At 41.2% G+C, this 24,447-nt stretch overlaps 2 protein-coding genes across 2 annotated transcripts in view; both read right to left on the bottom strand.

Annotated features, from left to right (window-relative positions):
- LOC134298835 (uncharacterized) overlaps positions 1–24,447 on the bottom strand; it is a 483,127-nt gene that overhangs the window by 309,774 nt on the left and 148,906 nt on the right. The gene's annotated exons all lie outside the window — the stretch shown is intronic.
- cd24 (CD24 molecule) lies at positions 14,980–23,231 on the bottom strand. Its single transcript, XM_008120756.2, has 2 exons — positions 23,073–23,231; positions 14,980–16,477 (listed from the first exon to the last, which is right to left on the bottom strand). The coding sequence occupies exons 1-2, from the start codon at positions 23,139–23,141 to the stop codon at positions 16,310–16,312; spliced, it is 237 nt and encodes a 78-aa protein (XP_008118963.1). The 5' UTR covers positions 23,142–23,231; the 3' UTR covers positions 14,980–16,309.

Here is a 24,447-nt window from a genome sequence, read left to right as displayed (position 1 = left end):
ACCATTGCTTTAACTACGCAGACCTTTGTTGCCAGTGTGATGTCTCTACTCTTCACTATTTTATCAAGATTGGTCATTTCTCTCCTCCCAAGAAATTAACATCTGATTTCCTGGTTGCAGTCTGCGTCTGCAGTAATCTTTGCACCTAGAAATATAAAGTCTGTCACTGCCTCCACGTTTTCTCCCTCTATTTGTCAGTTATCCATCGGTCTGGTTGCCATAATTTTGGTTTTCTTGATGTTTAGCTGCAACCTAGCTTTTGCACTTTCCTCTATCACCTTGGTTATAAGGCTCTTCAGCTCCTCCTTACTTTCAGCCATCAGAGTGGTATCATCTGAATATCTAAGGTTGTTAATGCTTCTTCCAGCAATTTTAACTCCAGCCTTTGATTCGTCAAGCCCCGCACATCGCATGATGTGTTCTGCATACAAGTTGGATAGGGAGGATGAGAGAGTATACATCTCTGCCGTACTCCTTTCCCAGTCTTAAACCAGTCTGTTGTTCCGTGGTCTGTTTTTACTGTTGCTACTTAGTCATTATACAGATTCCTCAGGAGACAGACAAGGTGACTTGGTATCCCCATACCACCAAGAACATGCCACAATATATTATGATCCACACAGTCGAAGACTTTAGAATAATCAATGAAGCAGAAATAGATGTTTTTCTGAAACTCTCTAGCTTCCTCCATTATCCAGCAGATATTGGCAATTTGGTCTCTTGTTCCTTTGCTTTTTCTAAACCCAGCTTGTTCATCTGGCAACTCTCGTTCCATGTATTGCTGGAGTCTACCTTGCAGGACATTGTAGGACCTTACATTACAGTATGAGGGCCATACTATTCATATAAAAAGACAATATAGAAATTATTCATAATACAGTACACTATAATTAATTATGTACTATAGCATTGTTGTAGTAAAGGTAAAGGTTTCCCTTGACATTAAGTCCAGTCATGTCCAACTCTGGGGGTTGGTGCTCATCTCCATTTCTAAGCCAAAGAGCCAGCGTTGTCCGTAGACACCTCCTATGTCATGTGGCTGCCATTACCTTCCTGCCAGAGTGGTACTTATTTATCTACTCACATGTGCATGTTTTCGAACTGTTAGGTTGGCAGAAGCTGTGGCTAACAGCAGGAGCTCACCCTGCCCTTCAGATTTGAATCGCCCATCTTTCGGTCAGCAAACTCAACAGTTTGGTGGTTTAATTACTACAGCATTGTTGTAGTATTTATCTTAACATGTAAAAATATAAATTGTCAGTTGCCATTTTACAAGGTATAAAAAAACCTTAACATATATAAAACTGAGTCCTCAAAAGTCAGCACTGCACCCCTCTGAGGTTTGCACCCTTAGTTCCTGTGTCAGTGGCTTCCACTTTCCACAGATAATGAAGCACCCTCTAGTTTTTGGAATAGCTTTTAAAGATTTTACAAGGTTAATCACAATTTGGAAATGCACTTTTAAATTCGCTTTTCATTCAGTTTTAAGGGCCGAGTAGCCAAGATTTTTATTGAATATACCGTGAATTATCTACCAACAAGTTTTGCACTATGGCTTCCCTCTCCCCAGAATCTTTCACTGGCTGCTTCTTTCTGTCCTCTAGATCAGTGCTACTCAACATGATGGGCCATGGACTCTGTGATGGACTGTGGAATTTATAGATGGATGTTTCCATTTTAAAAAATGTTGGAGAGAAAGCATGAGATTTCCATTTTCCTTCCTGTCTCGAGATCTGCATTGTGAATTGAAAGATGTTTTGGCTAGTCAACCATCATCATTGTTCTCTCGGTTGCATAGCCAGAGAAGTGCAAGAACTCAAGTGTTTTTTCAGAGCATGAGCCAAGATTAACAAATCTCACGGTTTCCTTTATGTTATGTTTGTCCATATCATCACAGTTTTTAATTCTACAAGGACCCTAAAACTAAAAAGACAATAGGGGAATGTGGGTTATGGATTTCATTCTTGGCAAATCTGTCACTTTTTCCCCCAGTGTGAGCACTGGGATGGAAAAACACATGGTGGGAAAGCATTCTTAAAATGCCTCCTGCAATCCAGATCCACCCTGAAAGAACAGGATTGGCACAGGAGATTCATTCAAGAGGATTAGCAAAATGCTAATGAAGCATATGTCAATGACGGCAGGTGAGGGGATGTTGTGGGGAAAGAGGGTATGAATAGTTCTGCCCAATTTAACTTTGAAAATTTTACCCTTTAGTATAGATGTTGACAATTGTGGTAGACAACAGGGCACCTTAGCCTTCTAGGAGACCTTTGAGAGCCGTGATCTTCTCTGCACATAGTCATGGGCAGGAGGGAGGACACCAACTTTTGTACCATGTGGGCATGCTTTTTTTTTTGGCATTTTGGGCCTCCAGAAGTAATTAAATACAAAGTTTTAAAAATTGTTGGCAACTTACATTGCAAATTTGGATTCGCAATCCAAAGTTAAACCTACGTTAAGCAGCGGGTTAAACCGCTGAGCTGCTGAACTTACTACTGAAAGGCTGGTGGTTCAAATCCAGGGAGCAGGGTGAGCTCCCACTGTTAATCACAGCTTCTGCCAACCTAGCAGTTCGAAAACATGCAAATGTGAGTAGATCAATAGATACTGCTCTGGTGGGAAGGTAAATTCGCTCCATGCAGTCATGCCAGCCACATGATCTTGGAGGTGTCTACGGACAACGCCGGTTCTTCGGCTTAGAAGTGGAGATGAGCACCAACCCCCAGAGTTGGACACAACTGGACAATGTCAGGGGAAAACCAAAGTTAAGGATTTGTAAATGCTCTGTATTAAACCATGCTCGATATTCATGATTGTAGCACTATTGCCACAAAGCTCTTTGCCCGCAAATAGAAAATGAGCAGAGAAAGGGTCAACCTAGCTTCATGAGGGAAGGGATTTTACCAAGCTTCTTGGGATTCCTTGCTCTAGTCACTCTACCAAGACTATATTGTACCAAGCTTCCCCACTTCCCTGTGCAATGGTGTCTGCCCTGTGGAGACTTCTATGTACAGATAACATAACAGGAAACCTTCCATCCTGCCAGAAAAATGCAGTCATATCCCATCAAGGGCAGGATGCACAGATCAGTCAAAGTTCAACTATCAGTTTCTACTGGTTGAACGTTTGACTCTAGTGCCAAAAGAGCATATGAATATTTTAATACACAGAACAAAATATCAAGATGCAGCAGTATGAAGGGGATAAAGCTCTTTCTAGAGATTAGAGCTTAAAGGGAAACAACTTTGCTAATGTCTATGATGATAACTTACTTTATGGTTAGTCTAAACTGTTTTAAAATTTCGTGTTGGATGAGACTCCTTCTAAAATCAATTTCATGATCACTCTGCTGCCAATTCAGCTCCATCTGTTTTGGGTTTTTTGATAGGAATATACGCTCTTTTGCAAAAGAAAATTATTTATTGGGGAGATTGATTTGATTAGTTCCAAAGCTGGGAATGAGATGGCAGAGACATTTGCTTTGGCATCGTTGGCGCTCAGAGGAAGAATTGTTTCATTTCCATCTATTCCATCTATCTGAAAGCTTGCTTCACATTTTCACAACAGATGGTTGGTTGCAAGAAGTCTCATATACTATCTTGTGGGCACTGAAAATCTCTGGCATTTCTCTCTTCATCCTTCATTCAATTAATTTTCTGATCAAAGGCCATTAATGTCAACATAAAGAAAATACTTCCACGTCAAACACCCACTAATGACAGTTCCTTACCAGATCACGTTCTGCCTTGTCATTCCTATGTGATTAAGTAGAGTGAATGAGAAGTGGATTTGATTGTATATAGATTTCAGGCAGTTGTATTCTGCAATGTGGAGTAAGGAGTATCATTTACTAATGCTAGACTAGAAAATCTGTTATTTTCCAGATATTTTTTATTACAGTTCCCAAAAACCCTAACCAGATCCCTAATGCACAGGGATTATGAGAGTTAAAGTCCAAAACGCTAGACAGCATTGGGTTGTCTAACTTTGCACATATGCAAAAGAGATGTCATTATAATGGCCATATTCATACTCACTCTTCCTCTGGTTGGCTCCATCCAAGCTGTGTTTTAACTCTAAGACAAGTTAACAGACGAGCATGGAAATATTCCTTTTCTGGACTGTGGCTCCCAGCATCTCCAGCATAGCCTATAGCCATGCTATCTATGGAATTATGGAAGCTATGGTCTAAAATGGGTAAATGTTCCAAACTCTGGTTGAAATGAGATTGAGATATGCCTTGGAGCAATGGTTCTCAACCTGGGGTCCCCAGATGTTTTTGGCTTCAACTCCCAGAAATCGAACACCTGTAACCTGGCTGGGATTGCTGGGAGTTGTAGACCAAAACACTTGGGGACCCACAGGTTGAGAACCACTGCCTTAGAAGGTCCTAAAGTTTCACTTGCTTCCTCTGATGTCCTGGCTCAGTTCTTTGGTCACTATATCATCCAGCCTCTTTAATACCTTAGAGAATACAGCTGACCTTCAACAATACATCATGCAGCATGGACAGCTTTTCTAACTAAAAGACTCCTGTTAGTGCTCCTTCCATGAGAATAGCTCCATAAAACAGAATTGATTATAATGGCATTAAACAAAGGTCTCTGAGTTATACACTTTTAAAATCTTCTATTGGGGTTTTGTCTATTGAGCAAAATAAAAATGCCCTTTGAAACAGTTTGATCTGCATAGAAATCAGCAGGTGAACCATTTGTGCAGGAGGCAAAAGGTTCAGTATTTTCAATGAGATATCAATGCTGTTTAATGCTGAGGAGCAAGGCAAAGATCATAGCACTACAGGTATGATAAAGAAACAGAAGAATTCAGTGAACCCAGGCTTTTAAATTCATTGAACATTGAATTTTAAAGTTATGTGTAGACAGATACAATTTGTGATCACGAGCAAAAATCCCACTAGCATTTGAGCCTTTTAGTGCTACAATAAGACAATTTAAATGAAAAAAGATCCAATTATTTCTCCCCCTTAGAAACCTGCACTGAAACCTGTTGATCCCACAAAGCAGTTACTAAATCAGCAGTCTCGGCTTCTTCTGTGTTGTCTGCTCCAAGCTTATCTTATCGTATTTCATTCACTATGCCTTCAACAGGACATCTTTTTTGTGTGCTTGACTGAAACTGTAAGCCATCTAGCCAAAGTGCTTCTGTGATGCTAAATAAGAGATGGCTAGATCAGACAGAAAGAGCAGATTGATGGAGAGATAGATATATGCAGTCATGGTTATCTTTCTTGAGCTTGGGGTCTAAATGAATGCAGAATTGTCTTTAGGCATTTTTTTTATCCCAGAGATCAACATTGTAGTAAATGTTCAATAAATGCCAGCAAATGTACAAGATTAATTCTGAGAAGCATAACATTTACATTTGTCATTGCAGCTGTTGTTGTTGTTGTTGTTGTTGTTGTTGTTGTTGTACATGTTCAAATTACCTCTGACTGATTGTGATCCTATCATGGAGTTTTTTTGGCAAGGAAGTTTACCATTGCCATTAGTCAGAGACGGTCTTGTCCAAGGTCACTCTGGGGGTTTGTGTGATTTAAACTCTGGTTCACTAGGATCCTGATTCAACATCTTGCTGCACTGATTTAGATACATGGCACTAAATGCCAACATTTCCTTACGTGATTTTTCATTCTTTTGTGCATCCAAAGTGAAAACAATATTAATAATAGTAGGCCACCCTACTGGGATCTGCACACATCATCTGAAAATACATCACACAGTCCTAGACACTTGGGAAGTGTTCGACTTGTGATTTTGTGATACGAAATCCAGCATATCTATCTTGTTTGGTGTGTCATAATAAAATTGAAAAAACTTTATTTATATACCGCCCTATCTCCTCAGGGGTCTCAGGGTGGTTTCCAACATAATAAAAACAATACAATACAATATACATAATAAAAACAATAATATTATTTTTGTGCAGATATCATTTTTATGTGAGATTATTTGGACTCACTGGCATTTGCTACAGTCAACCCACCACATTTGAGGTTTAACTTTTGTGAATTTGATTCATATATTCTCTCTAGGAATCTCTGTGTCCTCCAGAGTGACTCTATGGCCAATGTCTACTAGCAAGTGACCATACAGTCATGCTGGAGCACCTAAAGATTCCCAGAGAGAATGCCTCTGTATAAATCTCTAAGTCATACAGGGCAATTCTATGGTCAACTTTGTAGTGTATAAATATCAGGAAACATAAAAGTAAAATGTGGTTTTGGGAAAATTATGAAGTGTATTCCTCAAAGGAAGCATGAGAAGTTGTAGTTGTCCTAGACTTTAGACTGGGCATTAAAAGACCTATCCAAGGTGCTGTATCTATTCTGAAAATAAGTTCAGCAGATTCACCATACTAGTTTTTCACCTTAAGAACAGACAAGCATCTTGAACTCTGAGGATTACCTGGGAAGGAATCCCACTGGAGCACTGCAGCGCACCAAAATATTTGGGAGTTACCCTGGACAGTGCTCTGACGTACAAGAAGCACTACTTGAATATCAAGCAAAAAGTGAGAGCAAGAAACAATATCATACGAAAGCTGAGTAGCACAACCTGGAGATCATAACTAGATACAGTAAAGACATCTGCCCTTGCACTTTGCTTCTCTGCTGCTTAGTACGCATGCCCAGTATGGAACACCTCTCACCACGTTAAAACAGTGGATATGGCTCTTAATGAGACATGCCGCATTATCACAGGATGTCTATGCCCCACACCACTAGAGAAATTATACTGTTTAGCCAGTATTACACCACCTGACATCCATCGGGAAGTAGCAGCCAATCATGACAAGACCAAAGCAGTGACATCTCTGGCCCATCCCCTGTTCGGATATCAGCCAGCACACCAACACCTTAAATCAAGAAATAGTTTTCTAAGATCTACAGAAATACTCGCAGGATCACCTCAGGAAGCAAGAGTCCAAAAGTGGCAGGCTAAAACCCAGAACCTGAAGTTGTGGCTGATACCAAATGAGAGACTCCCTCCTGGGCACACAGAAGACTAGACGACTTGGAAAGTGCTGAACAGACTGCTCTCTGGCACCACGAGATGCAGAGCCAACCTTAAGAAATGGGGTCACAAAGTGGAGTCCATGACATGCGAGTGTAGAAAAGAGCAAACCACAGACCACCTATTACAATGCAGTTTGATCCCTGCCATATGCACAATGGAGGACCTTCTCACAGCAACACCAGAGGCACTCCAAGTGGCCAGCTACTGGTCAAAGGACATTTAGTATAATGCCAAGTTTTTAACATTACAACTGTACCCTCGGTTTGCTTCTGACGTGATAAATGAATAAATACCATATTTCTGATATAGCATTAGCTGCCACTATAGAAGCAAAGTCCACCAGCATGGAAATGATGATTCTCTGCCATCAACTTTACTGGACTGGCCATGCTTTCTGAGTTTCTGATAATCATCTCCCACAGCAGTTACTGTTTTCTCAACTTAAGAACGAAAAATGAAATGTCAGTGGACAACAAAAGAGATTTAAAGATAGGCTTAAAGCTAACTGTAAAATGTGGTATAAACACCAAAAACGGGGAAACCCTAGCCCTCAAGCATTACCAATCATGTTATGGATTTTGAAAATGCACAAATAGAGGACGAAAGGAAGAAATGTGCCAAGAGGAAGGTGCGACAAGCAAAACCACCACTGAGACCATCATAGTTGGCCACAAGTGATGATGCAGAAGACCATTGCAGACAAGCTTTGGATATTGTTTTAATGTGATTGCATCCCCATGTCCTGAATGTGGACCTGGACCATCTTTATTTTCTTTCCTTAAATACAAATTGCAATAGCTATTATCGAAATTAAAGCCAAAGCTACACTGCCATATTATACAATTTAACTACATTGAACTGCATTATAAGAGTCTACAATGACCATAAAATGAAATTTCAAACTGCATTATCTGGCAGTGTAGATGGGGACTCAGCAAAAACTTGAATTCATAGGATTCCAATGTACTTGATCATATAGCAGCTGAGCAAAAGGAATGCTTGGACTGACTACATAACAGAGAAAAGAAACACCTTGCTACTTGAGAGTGTTGAGTGTTACAGAATCTCATCTTCTTCTCCAATTACAGATTGATCCTGAACAGAACAGAGTAACTTGCCCAGGACTATTTACTCTGTAGGTAATGTAATAGCCTTCTGGGAGGCAAGAAGCCGAACCATAAGTATTACATCTCAGATTAACAGATATGAGGATCTAATATATAGAAGACCAGATTTCTCCTAATATTATGGCAATTTTCTAGAATTTTCATTTTATTTCTTTTGTTTATTCATGTGGGAGATCAAGGACATCTAACAACAAAGCTGAAAGAGGTAGAAAACCAATAAATGGTAAATATAAAAATGGCAACATCTCAAAATATGTTGGAGCCACAAGTTAAGGGAGGGAGGGGGAGTAACAACAAGGCCATAAATCCATGAGATCTATAAGAATTAATTCTAGTCATAGCAAGAAACAAAAGGCAAAACCACTTTGATGTGACATGGGATGATGTCTTAAAAGACAACTCCAGTCTTTTAAAGCAGTACTATTACTAGCATTTAAAAAAATATAGATGGGCATTTCTGAAAGAGGAAAGGCTTAGAAAATTGGCTAAATAGTACAGAATCAATCACATTTCCCATATGGTCTTGGATCATTTGTTAAGAGCCTGAGGATGAAACCTAAAGCGCATCTATTATGCATTCATGAGCAGGAAGTGAAGAGTTCCACTTGGCTAATCAGAAGCCGATAACGGAAGGGAAGATTGTGTTCCCATTCACAGCTTCAGCATCATCATCCAAGCAACAAGGCTTCAAACATAACGGTGGCAATCCTCTACACTTATCTAGGAGTAGGTCCCATTGAACTTGGTAGGGCTTCTTTCCAAGTTGACATGTCCACGTTTGCACTGTAAATTGCTCTTTAAATGATTGCAGACAACATGGTAGACTTAACCGGTCTCTTGATAATACTTCCTATTCACAGGGGCCCAATGTAATTTCTGTGAAATGCTCGAGTATTATAAAAGCATTCTGCCTAAACAAGCCGAGATCCTATTTCAAAATTACTTTTTATAGCACAATATATGAACGTTAAGGGAGCGAGATTGGCAGTCGTTCCTATCACAATATAGTCATTGACTGATCTCCATATAGAAACCACCTCGGCCACAAATGGAAATTTGAGACCAGACGTCTGAAAGGAAGCAAGGAGCAGACACTGGCAAAAAATACCTTTGAGGTATGCATGTTAAAGTACATGCAGGAGTTCTTAGATACAAAGGCTCCATTGTGAGATTTGTTAAGGGACTTTACACAATCTGAACTGAAGTCGGAGGTGACTGAGAAATGCATGACAAATAACGGAAATCATTAGAGTTTATAAGCAAGTGTCAAACCAACTCTTGTGAGAAAGTGTTTGGTGAAGGGGAAAAAATCTCAGGGATGGAGGAAGCCTGGCCAGGTTACTAAAACACAAACTGAACGTTAAGCCATTGATTCTAAATGGGGGCTGGGAGTTCAATGCAAGATTTCAAACTGTTACTTCCACAGATTGCGTTGGGCTCATTGCTTGGAATTATCTATGGCCCAACCTATGTTAGATGTGTTAGATTATAGATCCAATTATCATTGAGAATGATAGGAGCTATAGTCCAACACATCATGAGAGTTCCAGATGGGGCATGAAGTTCATAAATGTATGTGGTTCCTAATGTGCTACATTTTGTTGTAATTTCCAATTTTTTAATACTGACTTTCACTTAGGTTAGTACTAGCTAACACAAGTGAAGCCATGGTGGCACAATGGGTTAAACCCTTATGCCAGCTGGGCTGCTGACCTGAAGATTGGGTTGCTGACCTGAAGGTTGCCGGTTCAAATCTGTGAGATGGGGTGAGCTCCCATCTGTCAGCTCTAGCTTGCAGGAACATGAGAGTAGCCTCCCAGCAGGATGATAATACATCCAGGCGTCCCCTGGGCAACTTCTCTATAGATGGCCAATTCTCTCACACCAGAAGCCAAGTAGCTTCTGACGTGATAAAAAAGTACTAGCTGCCTTCAAGGCTAGCTATTAATATGGACTGAAGACAAATCAGAATATAAAATAATTTATTTCCAAAGCAGTGATCACATTAGCCTGTTGCAGAAAAAAGGGAACTCAAATATAAAGAGTGACAATTTTTTCCAGCATATGTTTATATCATGAAAGTTTATAATACCTTTGTTATTCTTTAATATTTCACAACTTGATTTGACAAAATTTGCCTCCACTCTCACACCATCCCTTTTCTGTTCTATTTTTTTATTTTTCCAATGGTAGATCTTCAACAGCAGATTCATAGAATCATAGAATAATAGAGTTGGAAGAGACCTCCTGGGCCATCCAGTCTAAACCCCTGCCAAGAAGCAGGAAATCGCATTCAAAGCACCCCCGACAGATGGCCATCCAGCCTCTGCTTAAAAGCCTCCAAGGAAGGAGCCTCCACCACAGTCTGGGGCAGAGAGTTCCACTGCCAAACAGCCCTCACAGTCAGGAAGTTCTTCCTGATGTTCAGGTGGAATCTCCTTTCCTGTAGTTTAAAGCCATTGTTCCGCGTCCTAGTCTCCAGGGCAGCAGAAAACAAGCTTTCTCCCTCCTCCCTATGACTTCCCCTCACATATTTATACATGTCTCCTCTCAGGCTTCTCTTCTGTAGGCTAAAAATGCCCAACTTTTTCAGCCGCTCCTCACAGGGCTTGTTCCCCCTTGATCATTTTAGTTGCCCTCCTCTAGACACATTCCAGCTTGTCAACATCTCTCTTCAATTGCAGTGCCCAGAATTGGACACAGTATTCCAGGTGTGGTCTGACCAAGGCAGAATAGAGGGGGAGCATGACTTCCCTGGATCTAGACGCTATGCCCCTATTTATGCAGATCAAAATCCCATTGGCCTTTTTAGCGGCCACATCACATTGCTGACTCATGCTTAACTTGTTGTCCACGAGGACTCCAAGATCTTTTTCACACATACTGCTGTCGAGCCAGGAGTCCCCCATTCTATATCTTTGCATTTCATTTTTACTGCCTAAGTGAAGTATCTTGCATTTGTCCCTGTTGAACTTCATTTTGTTAGTTTCAGCCCATCTCTCTAATCTGTTAAGATTGTTTTGGATTCTGCTCCTGTCTTCTGGGGTATTAGCTATCCCTCCCAGTTTGGTGTCGTCTGCAAACTTGATGATCATGCCTTCTAACCCTTCGTCTAATTCATTAATAAAGATGTTAAACAGAACCAGACCCAGGACGGAACCCTGTGGCACTCCACTCATGACTTCTTTCCAAGATGAAGAAGATGCATTGGTGAGCACCCTTTGGGTTCGTTCGCTTAGCCAATTATGGATCCACCTAACTGTAGTTTTGTCTAGCCCACATTTTGACTAATTTGTTTGCCAGAAGGTCATGGGGGACCTTGTCGAAGGCCTTACTGAAATCCAGGTATGCTACATCCACAGCGTTCCCTGTATGCAACCCAGCTTGTAACCCTATTGAAAAAAGGGATCAGATTAGTCTGGCATGACTTGTTTTTGATAAATCTGTTTTAACTATTAGCGATGATTGCATTTGTTTCTAAGTGTTTGCAGACCACTTCCTTAATGATCTTTTCCAGAATCTTGCCTGGTATCGACGTGAGGCTGACCGGACGGTAATTGTTTGGGTCGTTCTTTTTTCCCTTCTTGAAGATAGGGACCACATTTGCCTTCCTTCAATCTGCTGGGACTTCTCTTGTTCTCCAAGAACTCTCAAAGATGATTGCTAGTGGTTCCGAAATAACTTCCGCTAGTTCCTTCAATACTCTTGGATGCAGTTGATCTGGCCCTGGAGACTTGAATTCATTTAGAGCGGCCACGTATTGCTGAACAACTTGTTTCCCTATTTGGGGTTGGATTTCCCCTAATCCTTCGTCAATTCCATGTTGCTGAGGTTGAGGACAGCTTTTTTTGTGAGAAGACTGAGGCAAAGAAGGCATTAAGTAGTTCTGCCTTTTCCCTGTCCCTTGTCACCATCACCCCATCTTCTCCTTGAAGAGGCCCTATTGTCTCCTTGTTCTTCCTTTTTCTGCTGATGTAAGCAAAAAAGCCTTTTTTGTTGTTTTTAATGTCCTTAGCAAGCCTGAGCTCATTTTGCGCTTTAGCCTTGCAAACCTTTTCCCTGTAGGAATTGGCTATTCATTTGAATTCTTCTTTGGTGATTTCTCCCCCTTTCCACTTGTGCATTTTTTTTTAGTCATAGCTCAGTTAGATGTTCTTTGGACATCCATTCTGGTTTCTTCACATTTGCCTTATTTTTTTCTTTGTTGGCACTGTTTGCATTTGCGCCTTGAGTATTTCACTTTTGAAAAACACCCATCCATCCTTAACACCCTTGTCTTTTAATATTGGCATCCATGGAATGCCACTCAGTATTTCCTTCATTTTTTTGGAAGTCAGCTCTCCTAAAGTCCAGAATGTGGGTTTGACTTGTCTTAGTTTCAGCCTTCCTTTGTATGGTGAACTGCAGGAGCACATGGTCGCTTGCCCCTAAGGATCCAACCACTTTGACTGCATTGATCAGGTCCTCACCATTTGTTAGGATGAGATCGAGAGTAGCCGATCCCCTTGTTGCCTCTTCTATCTTCTGGACAATAAAATTGTCTGCAAGGCAAGCAAGAAATTTGTTGGACTCTATAGTCTTGGCCGAGTTTGTTTTCCAGCAGATATCAGGATAGTTGAAATCGCCCATGACTACTATATCTCTTCATTGTGCCTGTTTGGTCAACTGCTGTCAGAAGGCTTCATTGAGTTCTTCATCCTGGCTCGGACATCTGTAGTAGACACTGATGACGAGATCTTTTTGAGTCCCGGTTCCCTTGATTCTTATCCAGATGCTTTCAAGCTGGTTTCCCGGATTACAATCTTGCATTTCTTCTGCAACGTAACTGCTTTTGACATATAAAGCTACTCCCCCTCCTCTCCCCTTTGTTCTATTTCTGTGAAAGAGGTTATAGCCCTCAATGGCTGCAATGGGAGTCATCCCACCAGATTTCAGTGATGCCTATGATATCGTAAGTGTGGTGTTGTGCTAAAAGTTGGGGTTAGTCTTGCTTATTTCCCATGCTCTGTGCATTAGTGTAAAGACATTTAAGCCCCTGAGACCTTGCCCTGAGCTGTTTATTTGGGATTATTGCGCTCTCGGTAATTGGTCCTTGTTGTGTTTGTGCAACCCTCCATTTAGCCTTTTGGTGGTTCCCCGTGGTCATGGGTAAAATAATGTTCACAAGGCTGTTGTTCCCCTCCCCCAGTGGACCTAGTTTAAAGTGTGCCTGATGAGGTTTGTGAGTCTATGCACAAAAAGGTGTTTTCCTACTTGTGTGAGATGCACCCCATCCCTTGCCAGTAGGCCATCCTCCTGGAAAAGCAGGCCACTATTTATTCATTAGAATTCCTACACAAACTAAAGATGTAAACACACAAAGTGATGAGGGGTAAACATGGTTAACCCACAAAGTCATCTAATATCCTATGTTGCTAAATTATGTTGGAAGATTAAAGCATAGCTGAACAGAGGCGGGATTGTTTTAAGGACAGCTTCCAGTATAATATTATCCAGATAAAACTCTGGGTTTAAGAAAGTCCTTAAAATTCAGAGCTACTTGTATAAGGGATATTGTAATTTATTCAATGCCTTTGATTAAGCTCAGAGCTGGGTATTAAATGCATAAGATGCCTTGCCGCTCCCACTCTGCTTCAATAAAGCCATTTTGTTTTCTCTGACATACTTGTTTCTTCCTCAATGATTCCATTGTCCTTTGATGAAATTACACTAGGAGTACATCTCAGGTTACTTGATTTTTTTTTCTAAGGCAATGAGCAGGAGAGATAGGACGTATTACAAGTTGAGCTAGTTAGAAGTCAGGCAAGGGAACACAGGTTTTCTGTCATATGCTCCTGAAACCTAATGCACATTTCCCTGAAATTTTTTAAACATTTTGTTCACACTACATTGACTTTAATAGAAGCTGTGTGGATCATTATAAGCTTAATTGATATTCCATAGCAGAACAACACATGGGGGTCTTTTCAGCTTCATAAAAACAAACCAGGAACATTTAATGTCAGTCTTGGTTGACATGATCACATTTGTATGTACTTCTTCAGAAGCTTGCAATGGTCTCACCCTCTAATACACATGAATTCCATGATGTGTGGTTGCAACACTCTTTTTTAAAGATCCCTTTTCATACCTGAGAGAAAGGATGTCTTAGAAATGTGGTGCAAAATGCATTCTCACCATAAAATCATCCTTTCCACTTGCCCATCTCTGTACATTGAATACAACACGAGCGATCAGAAGCCTTGCTTTCCAGTTCTAGGCATGATTCATTCCTGTGATTTGTGGGACACCTCCAGATATTGTTGGACTACAGCTCCCTGCATTTTTCAACACACTGACTATGCCAGCTAGGGCAGTGCATGGACGTGGTTTTAAAATACTGGGTGGGTCAATCTTGGCTATCACAAGGTAGAAATATCTCCCACTTTTGAGTTAGCATGGGCACCTCAAGTCAATGAAAGGTGACTGAGCCATTGATCAGAGGGCGAGACCTTTTCCTCATCATAGCCCGTAACTGATTTACAGTATCAACCTGTACAATCTTTGCAAGTCATTGCTTCTGGAAGAACTTCAATGAAGTAAACATGTGGGATGTGTATGCCGCCCTGAGTCCCTCCAGGTGAGAAGGGTGGGATATAAATGTTGGAAATGAATAAATAATAAAAGTCACCGACTGATAAGATCACAAGGACATTTTCTTCTTCACCCACTTCTAAAGTACAGAGGTCCTTCTTCCTCTGACATATGTTTAGTTGTGGTAGATAGATAATGTTAAAGACTTCGGTTACAAGAGAAGATAGACTGCACAAATCTTAAATCAGATTTTCAATTTTATTTACAGTTTGCCCAATTTAAAATTAAAGCATAATCACAGAGTCACAAAATCAAAGAGGGTACTTGATACAAAAAAAAGAGGAAGGAATACACACATACCCTCACCATGGTATTTTATAGACTTTGCCATACAGGTACTTGACAATCCAATGCATGTGTTAGATCTTAGGTACCCAACTGGGTCAAAAGATGGGTTTGTTGAAAGCTACAGTCACATAGTAACCAGACAAGACTTTCTATGGACATCAACAAGCCTCTCCACATTTCTGAAAATCCAAGCATTTAGAGCGATGAACCTACATCATAGTGCCAGTCTTATTCCAAATTGTGTAGAATGTTTTGTACAGGAATTGTCAGTGCAAGTATGTCAGTTTCAGCCTCTGAGAGATAGGTACTTCTAGGATTCTTAAATTTAAGACTTAATCACTTCATTATTTTTGTTTGACCTCATAGCTTTCTCCATTCATCTGGCCAAACGTCATTTACTGCAATAATAAAATAAAGATAGCATAGAAATTGCATCAGGTCAAGATTAACATTTGAGATTTTATTTTAGGAGGAGGCTGCCACGAGTATGAAGAAATCACAATAAAACTTAAGTGGCAATGATTGATCCTTTGTTCTGTTTTATTATAAGCCATTTCAAACTGATCTTGCAGTAGTTTACTAATATGGTACTTTTTATCTTCTGGCATATAGGGTTCAGTTGTAGCTTTAACAAAATGGAAAACCTGAAATACCACAGTAGAAGTAAGATTTCCAATAGGTTTTCAATGACATAGGCGTAGTTAAGTACTGCCACACATTAAAATGAAAGGAGGTGGAATTGTTTGGTTTAAGCTTGTTGGAAACCCCAATGTGAAATTCTGAATGGAACTAATTTTGTTGGATATATCTTTATATATGGAACAAAGAAGAACCACTTCAGTGCCCTTTGCATTTTCTAGAGGTTTTAGAAGCTTAGAGGCCAAGCTTCATTTTCTTTCAAATTAGAAGTCCTTATTTTGCATAGCTTCATAAACTCTCTCCTATATTATTCATAGTAGACATTATCCATGGCTGGTCAATTTGTACTTTCATCCAGTTCCAGTCACTGCATTCTGGAGCCTAGGTACGCCTCCCGGCTCTTCATGGTCAATTGGTTTTCGGGGAAAGATGGTTTTCAGTCATCAGATACTTTTACAAGGCTCTTGGCTTTGAGGCAGATATTTTGTAGTTTTCTCTCATGCCGGGATATGGAGCCTAGGCATCTCAGATGGTTCAGGGAACTGGGTAGTGAACAGTGGTTGTTTCCCAGCCAGGGGTGTCTTAACAAACATAGAGAAGAAAGATAGAGAGAATGAAGAGGCCAGTAGTTGATTGAAGTGAGTTTCCATGTCCTGGTGTTGTGGTAATGTTCAGTGTGCTAAGCGGCACAGACGTCACACCGGAAGTACTGTTGTGGGGGGATGCAGTTGTTCCATTTTGTCCACCTGTCTGAATATACATTTAAAATGATTATAATGCAACCAGTTATTATCTTTCTATTTAATTAGATTATACTCCATCTTATAGACCTCAACTTTCATTTTTAACAACTTACACACCGTGTGCATGTGACTTTAAGCTGCTTGTTGTCTTATGGCAACTCCATGAATTTCAGAGTTTTCTTTGGCAAGAAATACAGAGAAAAATTTGCCAATTCCTTCCTCTAAATACATCACCTGGTATCTGACAGCAGTCTCCCATCCAAGTACTAACCAGAGCTGATCCTGCTTACTTTCCATGATCAGGGTAAAAGCTTCCAAGCCTTTTGGTATTTAGGCAGACTTCATATATATATACATATTCCTAGACAGTTTTGAAGAAAGGATAATATTTTTCAGACCAACTACTTATCCTTTAGATGTGCAGTGTGAAGTTTCACAATCCTTCTCACATCCTTAACAATACAATTTCATATGATTTATAGAAAAATATGTTATATCTGAAGGAGTAGATATAAGATTGCAGTTGGTGAAAGTAAGGTATGAAATTCAATGCTTTTTAAGGGACACACCAGAAATTAGTGTGGCACTCCAAGTTTCATGGCTCCATGAAACTTGGAGGACCTATTAGATACCAATTGTTAAGATAAGTTATTTGTACCTTATCTCAGGGTATTATTTCCTCATTCTTATCATTTGCATATGAAATATTTCATACATATTTTAAATAATGAAGGCATTTTCTGTCTCGACACTTATTCTGAGGCCAACTTCTGATAAGGCAGGTTCTACTTTTTTGGTGCTAGATCTTTTTCTGTACATTTCTTTTATTATAGCCAAATCAATCGTTAAACAAAAAAACTCAACATATTTTTACTTACTGGTAATACCTAACAGCACCAGATCATATCTGTTCTTGAAAGCTAAGTAAGGCCAGCCCTGGTTATTATTTGGATGGAAAACTGCCAATGAACATCAGTTGACATAGGCTATATTTCAGAGGAAGGAACTAGCAAAACCTCCTTCTGAGCATTCCTTGCCCGAGAAAGCCCTATAAAATCCATGGGATCACCGTAAGTTGACAGACAATCTGAAGGCACGTTTTACACACACACACACACACAGAGGATATGTAATAAGCTGCCAGAACTAATCCTGACCAGGACAGTTTCTTTCCCTCCCAGGATCATGGAGATCTTACAGTCAACAAATACTCTAGTAAGCAGTGGATTTTAACATGCCATCCTGCAAACAGACCTTCTTAATTGGTATGTCAATAAAAATACTTTAGGGTGAAACAAGGAAATAAATTTTACAAAAACCTTTGCTGGCAGATCATCTTCGTTTTTCCATCTTTATTGGCTACCAGTCCATTTCTAAGTTCAAGTGATTATCATTCCTTTAAATCCGCTGAATGGTTGAAGACCAGGAAAGGACTAGGGGGATAACTTGTGGCTCTTCAAATGTTGGTGAAGTGCAACTCCCATCTAACTAGTCACCACAGCTAATCATAAAGGATCATAGGAAATGCAATGCACCATCAGGTGGAGTGAGCCATCTCTTAAGGATCCCATTTGCCATCAACTGGTACAGTGCTCAAATTGATCCCACCACCAACCTGAGATGCAATCAGCTGAGCTCAGAGAAATGGAGCTACTGTTGAGAGAGCCAGCGTGTGGAATTCCCTTCCTCATGAAAGGCTTTCAACCCAGCCAGAGCCCAGTTAAACACAGTATCCCATTGCTAGTAGTATTATCAGATATACCTGTCTGTATCAGGTTTGTTTTATTTCAAATGTCTGGTTGATCTTCTTATTAAATGTTAGCACTAACTATATTTTTATCAAGAATGGGATAGAGTAGAGATAGAGTGGAAATCCTGGCATAGCTTTTATGACATAATTAAATGGCTACAAGACTGGAAACAAGATTGCGCGAGGAGTCAATTTACAGTTCTCATTCCAGTTATTGCATGCCAGGCAAGGCTGGGTATGAGACAATTTCTAGAAGCTGCATGTGTTTGAAAAGAGCTTTTTCTCTCCGGGAAACACACAGATTCCTTTTATTTTGGTCACTGTTGGGTCCAACTATTTTTTTAAAGCCCTCTAGCTACAACACAAAACCTGTTTTGCCAGTGGGATGAGTACATGCACCCCTTTCAAATACTATTAGATGCCAGATACTACAATGTTCCCTCACTTATCGCTGGGGTTAGGTTCCAGGACCACCCACAATAAGTGAAAATCCGCAAAGTAGGGACACTGTATTTATTTTAATCTATATATATAAAAGAGTGATGGCATCACGGCGACCCACAAAACAACAAAACTACAGGCCTCCCAACCTCAAAATTTGACAACACAACCCATCATCCACGCCTCTAGGTTGATACAACAAAAAGAAAAGAAAAACAAAGTCCTAATTAGAGGGAGAGCAATAATTGTTTTTATCCAATTGCTGCCAGTTTAGAGGGCTAAGCTCCGCCCACTTGGTCTCCTAGCAACCTACTCAGTCCAGGAGACAGGCACAGTTAGGCCTCAGGCCTCTTCCACACTGCCTATAAGATACAGATTATCTGATTTTAACTGGATTATATGGCAGTGTAGACTCAAGGCTATATTACCCATTTAGAATCTTATATTATCTGCTTTGAACTGGATTATCTTGACTCCACACTGCCAGATAATCCACTTCAGTGTGCATTTTATACAGCAGTGTAGAAGGGGCAGTTCCAGGCAGATAATATAAGATTACAAATATACAGTAGAGTCTCACTAATCCAACATAAACAGTGTCCTCTATCCTCACCACTTTCACAGTACACAAACAACCAAATGCATACTAAACATAAAGACAACCATACAACAGACATTCAATACCACCACAACCTCAACAATTTCTCACCAACACCACCAGACAACGCCACAGCAACGCGTGGCCGGGCACAGCTAGTATTTATATATTATTTTAGTAGTGATACACTATTTTAAGTCTTTATCAACCAGCTGTGTGTTGATAAATTGCCTCCTTCTCCCCCTATTGCCGCTTGGGCTCCTTTTCTCTCCCTTTGGCTTCTCCTTCCTTAGGCTGTAAAATTGTAAATTTTTATGATTTATAATAGTATTTTAGAGTTTATTGAAAAACCACGAAACAGCGAATCCGTGAAAAGTGAACCGTGAAGTAGTGAGGGAACACTGTTTAGTCATTTTCTGTCTCCAGTTTAATGGGCCTACATTTTTTTCAAGGCCATTTGAATTCCAAGCCAAGTCTACTCACACAAAACCCCGACACAGTAATAATGCTCATCTCCTTCTAGCCAAATTGTAGTGAAACCCTTTTTGAAATAGCTTGCTAGTAACATTGTTAAGGCATTTGCACATATCAGTATTGAAGCTCCAGTCCACAGGATATTTAGACAAAGAAATATAAACTTCTCATGAGAAATAGATAAATATTGTCAGACTCAAGATATCAATGGTAGATAGATCATTCTTAATTACAAGTTCTTGGGAAGCAGGCATTTTGGGTTGCTGTGAGTTATCCGAGCTGTATGGCCATGTTCCAGAAGGATTCTCTCCTGACGTTTCACCTATACCTATGGTAGGCATCCTCAGAGGTTGCCTGCCACCTCACAACCTCTGAGGATGCCTGCCATAGATGTGGGTGAAATGTCAGTAGAGAATGCTTCTGGAACATGGCCATACAGCCTGGATAACTCACAGCAACCCAGCGATTCCAGCCATTGAAGCCTTTGACAACACAAACAGACATTTTGTGCTACACTAAGCAGTAACAGCTGTTGTGGCCATACTGGTGTAGAATATTCTTCCTAAAGCAAGTAGACGGTTTGCAGGATTGCAACTTTGATCTTAGTTCTCAGGGCTTAGGACGTAAGCTTCTAAGGCTGTTCAACCTGTTTCATATTCTGGCCATTCATTCTCCTGCAAGGACATCAGACATTGCTAAAACCCAATGGCCTCTTGTTTTCAATTTCTGTAAATGCAATTTATGTAGGATGCGGAGAGTATTATACTCTAAGACGACCGGTGAGGATTGCAGATCATCGCAACAAGCTGTAGGATATCTCTCTTGCAAAGTGTTCAGAAATAAATTCAGAAGAGTTCTGCTGAAGATTTGCATAATATTGTCTTCTAAAGGCTGTGTTTAAAGGGAAGACTGCTTTGTGGTTTTTAAAATTCAAATCCAGACCCATTTTTAACATCCTCAAGAAGTAAAAAAAAAAAGTGTGCCATTATACTTTTATTTAACACTGGCTTCTCCTGACCTATTTATTGACTGTTTGAAAGGTTCTTCAAACATGAAAGCTTGATTTCTAGTCCTTTAAACACTTGGTAAAGCTACATCTCCCCCATTTGCTTATATGGTATTTTTAAGTTTAAAAAACAGCAGGAAATAGTTACTGATACTCCTGATGTTTCACCCACATCTATAGCAGGCATCCTCCAAGGTTGTGAGATCTGTTGGAAACTAGGCAAGTGGAGTTTATATATCTGTGGAAGGACCAGGGTGGGAGAAAGAATTACTGTCTATTTGAGGAAAGTGTGAATGTTGCAATTGACCACTTTGATTAGCACTGAATGGCCTTTCAGCTTCAAAGCATGGCTGCTCCCTGCCTGGGGGAATCCTTTATAGGGAGATGTTAGCTGGCCCTGATTGTTTCTTGTCTGGAATTCCCATTTTTGAGTGTTGTTCTTTATTTACTGTCCTGATTTTAGTTTTTTAAAATCCTGGTAGCCAGATTTTGTTCATTTTCATGGTTTCCTCCTTTCTGTTGAAATTGTCCACATGTTTCTGGATTTCACACTTTCACACTTTCCTCAAAAAGACAGGAGTTCTGAGCATTCCACCGATATATAAACCACACCTGCCATGCTTCTGGAACATGGCCATATAGCCCAGAAAACTCACAGCAATCCAGTGATTCTGGCCATGAAAAACTTTGACAACAAATTACTGATACGTTTTTTAAAAACTTACTTAGAAGTATATAATCAACATTTACAGTGGATACTTGGGAGCCAATGGGGTCTGATTCAAGGACCCAGAAGGATACCCAAATGTGTCAATGGCATAGTAAAATGGCAAAAGCATTTCTATAAGAAGGCAAAATCAAGGTTCCCTTTCTGAAATTTATTTTCTGAACTATTTTCCAGAATATCCCTGGATAGGGAGAGCCAACTGCACCAGGGAGGGAATGGGCTTTCATTACATGAATTAAATTTAACATGTAGATATCAACCTAAAAGAGTTTAATAGTTTTTTTCCCAACTAACTACAAAAATAGAATTCCATGCCATTCAAGCAAAGAAAAAAAATATTTCTTTCTTTCTTTCTATCATTTCTACCCTGCCCTTCTCACCCACAGGGACTCAGGGCGGCTTACAGACTGGCAATTTATGCCAATACACCATAGTACAATAAAATAAACATTAAAGCAGTTAAAACAATTATAATATACAATATACACAATTTAAAATAGTGCAAAGTGCTTATGCCTCCAACAAACTCTGTAAAGTTATAGGAAAGCCTACTTTCTGCGAGTTTTCTTTCAAGGCTTTCCCTTAACTCATTGTTTTCCTTTTCCTTGCTTGAAAGAAAGGGGAATCGTATCCCGAGAAAACTAGCTCCCTCCCTTCTTTATTCCTATTAAAGCCGTGCTAGAGAACACAGCACTGAAGACTGCCTTTAAAAGCTACAGCTTAGAAGCTTCGTGTAAGTTGGGCTGACGACTGCAAAGGTTGCTCTACTTTGGGTATAGGTTTCCCCCCTGACATTAAGTCTAGTCATGTCCGACTCTGAGGGCTGGTGCTCATCTCCATTTCTAAGCCGAAAAGTCGGCGTTGTCCGTAGATGCCTCCAAGGTCATGACTGCATGGAGCACGGCTACCTTCCCGCCGGAACGGTACCTATTGATCTACTCACATTTGCATGTTTTCGAACTGCTAGGTTGGCAGAAGCTGGGGCTAACAGCGGGAGCTCAATTCGCTCCCCGGATTCGAACTTTTCGATCAGCAAATTCAGCAGCTCAGCAGCTTAATCTATTTTTACCCCGAGGTCTTTGAACCAAAAGCCCAGACTGAGAGGAGCAGCAGAGCGGTCTTATTCATACTGGTTTGAAAGACATTTCCCCTCGCTGAGAAAACAAGGCAAGGCTTGGAAGAACTGTAAAGTTACAAACCTCCGAAATACGGAGGGAAGTTAGGAGGGAAGAGAGTTTATTTTGGTTTAACCCAGGCCTGGGCCAACTTGGGCCCTCCCTGCAGGTGTTTTGGACTTCAAGTCCCAGCATTCCTCACAGCCTCAGGCCCCTTCCTTTTCCCCCTCAGCCGCTTAGGAAAGGGCCTGAGGCTGTGAGGAATGCTGGGACTTGAAGTCCAAAACACCTGCAGGGAGGGCCCAAGTTGGCCCAGGCCTGGGCTAACCCCATACTATTGGAGACCATCCACCCACGCTCCTCTTAGTCCTCTCTCCGTCCAGACGGATTCCCAGTGCCGTTGGGCAAGTCCTAGGCTCTGCTGGGGGGGCGTCATTGCAGAGGGTGGGACGGAAGAGAGAAAAAGGCGGGATGACCTGTGCGGGGCTCACCTGCGTGGGGAGGAGAAGCGCCAGGAGCAGGAGCCCTAAGCCCAGCCGCGTCGCCAGCGCCCTGCCCATCTCTGCCGCTCGACGACCCGACTCCGCTGCGCTCCAGCCTCAGATGCGGGGCGGAGGAGGCGCGCCAGGGCTTTTATGGGCGCGGCCGGCGGAGGGGCGGGGAAGGCCACCTCGCCATTGGCCCCTCGCCTCCCCACCAAGCGCATCGCCTCCCCCTCCCACCGCCCCTTGTTTTGCTTTCACACACACATACACACACACACACACACACAGGGTCCTTTTCATAAGCCCTCCCACGCCGACAGAGCCCCAGGTCCATTGGGCGAATCAAAGCATCTTCCAGAGTGTTGTCGAAGGCTTTCCTGGCCGGGATGATTGGCTTGCTGTGAGTTTTCCCTGCTGTGTGGCCATGTTCCAGAAGCATTCTCTCCTAACCTTTCTCCCACATCTATGGCAGGCATCCTCAGAGGTTGTGAGTCCTGCTGGAAACTAGGCAAATGCGTTTATATAACTCTGGAAGGTCCAGGGTGGGAGAAAGAACTCTTGTCCGTTTGAGGCAAGTGTGAATGTTGCAGTTGGCCTTCTTGATTAGCACTGAATAGACTTTCAGCTTCAAAGCCTGGCTGTTTACTGCCTGGGGAAGGATCAAGGAACATGAAAGGCACTTCAGAGTAACTCAATCAGAAGTCAGTCATAGCAGAGCACTTGAGGAACCAACCTGGATGCAGCTTATTATTTGGGAACACAGAAATGCTGGACCACTCTAATAACTATCATGGCAGACTACACAGAGAAGCCATTGAAATCTACAAGCATGTGGACAATTTCAACAGAAAGGAGGAGGAAACCATGAAAATAAACAAAATCTGGCTACCAGTATTTAAAAAACTCTAAAATCAGGTCAGTAAATAAAGAACAGCACTTAAACACAGGGGAATCCCAGACAGGAAACACTCAAGGGCAGCTAACACCTCCCAACAAAGGATTTCCCCAAGTAGTAAACAGCCAGACTTTGAAGCTGAAAGGCTAATCATTGCTAATCAAGCTGGCCAACTGCAACATTTGCACCTGCCTCAGGCAGACAAGAGTTCATTCTCTCACCCAGGACTTTCCACAGATATATAAACCCCACTTGACTAATTTCCAACACCTCACAACCTCTGAGGATGCCTGTCATTGATGTGGGTGAAAGGTCAGGAGATAATGCTTCTGAATATGGCCAAACAGCCCGGAAAATTCACAGCATGCCATCTTCCAAAGCAGGGGTCCCCAAACTAAGGCCCGGGGGCCACATGCGGCCCATCAAAGCCATTTATCCGGCCCCCACGGCACAAAGGCAGAAGGGGGTTGGGCTAAATGACCCAAG

This window comes from Anolis carolinensis, chromosome 1, assembly GCF_035594765.1.
Source record: "Anolis carolinensis isolate JA03-04 chromosome 1, rAnoCar3.1.pri, whole genome shotgun sequence".
Lineage (NCBI taxonomy): Eukaryota > Metazoa > Chordata > Lepidosauria > Squamata > Dactyloidae > Anolis > Anolis carolinensis.
Note: the sequence above shows the minus strand (reverse complement) of the source record. Positions and strands in the feature narration are given on the sequence as shown.